This window comes from Penaeus chinensis, chromosome 38 (assembly GCF_019202785.1).
Source record: "Penaeus chinensis breed Huanghai No. 1 chromosome 38, ASM1920278v2, whole genome shotgun sequence".
NCBI classification, from domain to species: domain Eukaryota; kingdom Metazoa; phylum Arthropoda; class Malacostraca; order Decapoda; family Penaeidae; genus Penaeus; species Penaeus chinensis.
In genome coordinates, this window is record NC_061856.1 from 18,729,483 (window position 1) to 18,734,482 (window position 5,000).

The 5,000-nt window shown below is 33.1% G+C and overlaps 1 protein-coding gene across 4 annotated transcripts in view; it reads left to right on the plus strand.

Moving 5' to 3' along the window:
- The window catches only part of LOC125045885 (facilitated trehalose transporter Tret1-like), an 18,514-nt gene that overhangs the window by 12,987 nt on the left and 527 nt on the right, over positions 1-5,000 (plus strand). For all 4 annotated transcript variants that reach the window (XM_047643468.1, XM_047643466.1, XM_047643465.1 and 1 more), the window contains exons 6-11: positions 1-160; positions 800-996; positions 2,443-2,593; positions 2,800-2,943; positions 3,200-3,303; positions 3,492-5,000. The exon at positions 1-160 is cut by the window's left edge and continues 50 nt beyond it; the exon at positions 3,492-5,000 is cut by the window's right edge and continues 527 nt beyond it. In XM_047643468.1, the coding sequence (XP_047499424.1) occupies positions 1-160; positions 800-996; positions 2,443-2,593; positions 2,800-2,943; positions 3,200-3,303; positions 3,492-3,671 (936 nt within the window). In that variant the 3' untranslated portion in view covers positions 3,672-5,000. The remainder of the gene's footprint in view (positions 161-799; positions 997-2,442; positions 2,594-2,799; positions 2,944-3,199; positions 3,304-3,491) is intronic.

Sequence of the window (5,000 nt, forward strand, 5' to 3'; positions counted from 1 at the left end):
ATTGGAGCTGTTGTGAAGACATGGCAGATGCTTGCTGGACTGTGCATTATTCCAGTTTTGATCTACTTTTTAATGGTCTTCTTTGCCAAAGAATCTCCAAATTTTCTACTCTCAAAAGGAAAACTGGATAAAGCTACGGAATCATTACAGCACTTTAGAGGTGAAATTGTTTTCTAAGAAAGTTATTACAGATGTTATGGATGATTGAAATGAAGATAACTTTTACTGTATGATTGATTCATTGATAACTTAATGTTTGCCCAAATTAAAAGAAATTATAATGGAATTATTGAGAAGAGGTAAAAATAATTATATATGCTATGTAGTTTTTATTCAGGCATATAATTCTTAAATATATTCAGTTATGATAACATTAAAATAGTTGACTTTTCTGCCTTGCAGCCCACTAATATTTTCTTTTAATATGTATTATTTAATCATTAGTCAGGCTTTCTTAACATATGTGTTATATTTCATCTAGGGAAACCTTTAGGATTAATTTTCAGATATGATAATTAATTTCAGTTAGCAGGGTTCCACATCAGTAGGTTAAGGAGTTACTGTAAGGATGGATACATAGGGATACAGAGGAAAAGAAAAAGTTTTGGTCTAGTTTCCCATAGCAAATTCCCATGGAAAGAGTCTGGTCCTTGGAGATCAAATATTACTAACTCCCAGTGAAGTTAAAAAACTTGGCTGATTATGAACTGTAGTGTCGTAAAGTAGGTGGATTTACTATACTGCATAATCACATATTCTTTTAATTTCTGACACTTTGTAAAAATTGTATCATCAACAGGGAAGGACTACAATATCCAGACAGAACTGAATATGTTGCAGCAGACAGTGGAGGATGCAAAGCGCAACAAGGCTTCATTTAAGGATCTTCTAAAACCATACATCTTGAAGCCACTTTTGATCTCCCTCACTCTGATGTTCTTCCAACAGTATTCAGGAGTGAATCCAGTTCTTTTCAATCTCAATGCCATCTTTGAAGTAAGAGGGATATGCATCTTTAGTTCAAGTATTTTATTTTTTTACAAAATTTATGCTTTCTTTATATGCTTTGCCTAAAGATTTTTATTGTTAAAGTGATATTATTATATATGCAATATCTGTTTAAGTAAAAAAGACAGACACAAGAATGGCATCAGTATTAAATAAATCCACCCTCTTTATCAGTGACTTGATGGACATTTAACCCCCTGGATCTGGATGCATCATAGCCCGTACATGGCCCAAATTACAGGGACTAGGCTTACTTGAGCAGTTTTAGCTCTTTGCCATTTTCCATTGTCTATATTTGTCATTTGATTTGCGTCATCCAAATGGTAATAGACTGTTTTCCTTACATAAATTCCATATCATTTCTAGGTAGTCCATAACTCAGTACAATGCTAATAATAATAAGTAACATTTTATTTTGTATTAATTTTTTTATTTTGTTTATTCAATTATTTTTTTGCAATATTCAATTTTCTGTTATACTTCCAGTGCCACTGGTCACAGTAGACAGGAATAGGATCCTAAGTATGGAAATAGTGTCATTCCTGAAGCTGGCACCCTTCTGGTCATGGCACACAGTACATTCCACACTCATTTATCAATGGAAATAATGCAAAAACCCCTTCCTAAATGCACACTGAGTGTAATCATCCCTCAAGAGCTTTGTGCACTTGTGTCGAGGCATTCCTGTCACCCTAGCCTCCAGCTGAAAATCTTACAACAGCAAGTTCCTGTCACCCTGGCCCTCAGCCATGAACTTCAGCCAGCCACATATTCTTTTGAACCATTTTTCTGAACCCATTAATTCCAGGAGGGTATAGATACATGCCATGTCCACTGTGATTTTAGTTTACTGATTTTACATATGAACAGATGGCTCCACGAGAGCTCAGTCACCAAGAGGTCAGTTACAAGTCCTACCTAAATCTCACCTTTTTCCCTTTTTCTAGATTTTTTTGAAAAGATTTTAATTTTCATTTCTTATTGCTAGTAGTATTGATAATAACTTCATAGTCATCCCAATGTCAATAGTAATAATTATAGCAAAAGTGATACGAATAACATTAGAAAATGATCAGTAAATTTGAGGAATGGAGACAGCGAATGAGGTCAGGTAAGTCTACTAATTGACTCCTTGGTGATTATGCATTTGTGGAGTTATCTAAGTGTATAAAAAATTCACAATACAAAACTACAGTGTACAGTGATGAAATATTTTCTTCAGGTAGGAAGAAAACTGCCATTTTTTCCATGCATTATCATATCCTTAGGAAAAATGGAGGGAATTACTTTATATCAATTTTAGGCAATGTGTTTATTTCATTTGCCAAATACAAATAACACCCATAGTTAATAATTTGTATAGAGGAGTAAGACAAATCTTTTGTTCACACTTAAGTTGAGAATACTAGTTAATTCCCATTTTTTTTTTGGCAGGACTCAGGATCAACAATCTCAGACAGCATCAGTTCCATAACCATCGGTGTCGTACAGGTTCTGGCAACCCTTTTGGCAACTGTGCTCATGGACAAAGCAGGGAGAAAGCTTCTGCTGATTGTTTCTGCTTCCATGATGGCTCTTTCTCTCAGTGGGTTTCTTTTTTATATTTATTCATGTTTTTCATATTTTATTTTGTTATAAGATACAGGATCTTTAGGAATTCATCATATCATCTCTTGTTATACTGTTAGTAAAGAAACAGTGTAATTCTTATATTTCCCTTGTTGGATTTATCACACTGCTTAAACCTCACAGCCAGAAAACATATAGTATGTCTTTTCCACATTTTTACAGCTGCACTTGGGGAATTCTTCTATGAAAAAGTGGAGGATGAGGCATGGGCAGTGAAAACCTTAGGCTGGCTGCCTTTGGCATCCCTAATTATCTTTATTGCTGCCTTCTCAATTGGTTATGGCCCCATTCCGTGGCTGATGATGGGTAAGACAGGTTATTCTTTAGTCTTAGATGTAAGTGAAAAAAAAGGCATTTATATTTTTCTGTTTTTAATGTTGTTGACTGGCTAGATATGCTAATTTTTACACATTTTTGTTACGTTCACACCTTTTTACCCAGATAGTACTGGAATAGAGTTAATTTTTTTTCTCCTTTTTAAATCATTTGCTCTAAAACTGAATCATGTAGGACTGGGGTGAGCTTTATATATTTATCATGCATTTTTTCTCTTCTTCTCTAGGAGAGCTTTTCCCCCCTAACGTGAAGGAAGCTGCAGCTGGTCTAGCAACTATGGTCAATTGGACCCTATCGTTCAGCATAACTCTGATATTTGTGCCTCTTCAGGTAAGTCAGCTGACTAAAATTATGTATGAAGATTCTGTAATAATTTTGTTTCATTTAATGATATTTTTAAGATTCTTAAAATACTTCTTTCATTTTTTCTATGTATCTAATTAGGGCATTGTGAATTGAATATTTGTTTATTTCTCCTTTAAGTAAGGTAGTTAATCCAAATAATTTTTTGTTTCCAGGATGCCATTAATGACTTTGGTGTCTACTGGCTGTTTGCAGGAGTATGTGTGCTCAATCTCATATTCTCTGTGACAGTAGTCCCTGAGACAAAGGGCAAGACACTGGAAGAAATATCAGCTTATTTTGGTGGGCCAGTAGTTTCCAGTGAACCGCGTCCTAGTCGTGAAAGTGATGCATGAGTGTGAAGAAGTTTTACTCCCTTAAAAGAATTATTTGTTATTATTATTTTTAAATTTTGCTAAATTGCTCTATGAAGTACTGTGGAAAATTATTAATATAAAGAAAAACATGTTAGATTCTTAGGGAATAGCTTAATATTGAGCATTTAATACATTCCTAAACTTGATGATTTGGTGTTTGTCACATATGTGGCTTTTCCTTTGCACCATTTATGAGTGAACTGCATCGCTATTTAGATATTTTTTTCACTGATTGTGTGATTTACAAGGTTGTGACTGATAGAAATCTCAGTTGAATTTTTATTTGTTCAGGACAGATGATTTTATAAACTTTGGTCTAACCTAAACAATAATTTGTTTTTAACCATTCCATTTACCCACTGTCACTGGAAAAATGCTGTGCTCATTTTAGATTTTTTTGTGAAATGTCTCTGCACATGGATGACTCTGCAAATGCTTTGTCACAAGGGAGTCAATTAGTAGACCTTGTGACCTTACCTGATTTCGCCTTTCCTTGAATTTGGGGGATTTTATTTTTTACGAATACTATCAATATTGATGATGTTATTTTTAATATAGGCATTGTTATTACTATAATGTTATTGACATTAGTAACATCAATATAAGATAACATAAAATATTCTTGAAAATCAAGGAAAAGGGTAAACAGGTGAGACAAGTAGTACTCTTAACAGAATCAACCTGGGGATGCTGTGGCCTTGTTGTTTTGGAAAACTTTAGTCATATTTGTTGTGTAGTTTTATGAACTATCTTTTGAGGAACAACATTTTTTAGTTTATCAGTCATGAATCATGTACAAAACAAACCAAGTAGTAAGATGATGAGGCTCTTTGTGATTTCTACAGCTGATCAGGAAGTATTGTAGGAACTATTAAAAGATTCAAGAATATATTTTTGATAATGTTTTACTATAGAGAATGATAGTTTATTTATTTATAACCAGAGGACAAATGGTTATGTGATTTAACTCATTGTGCTGGAATGGCAAGACATATATGTCATGTCCATTGTGATTTTACTTTATTAATTATGCTTATGCATAGATGACTTCACAAGTTCTTAGTCACCCAAGGAGTCAGTTACTAGTCCTATGTATTTCATTTGCTTACCCTTTTCTTTGATTATTGGATAAATTATTTTTTATTTTTTATTATTAGTATTATATTAATAACATTGTGTTAATCATAATGATAATAAGAATAATATCAATATTAATAGCTTAAGATAACAACAACAAAAATAAATAAATGTAAAAATAAATTAATGTCATGTAGAGTATACAAATTAACTCTTTTGTTGCTGAGCACC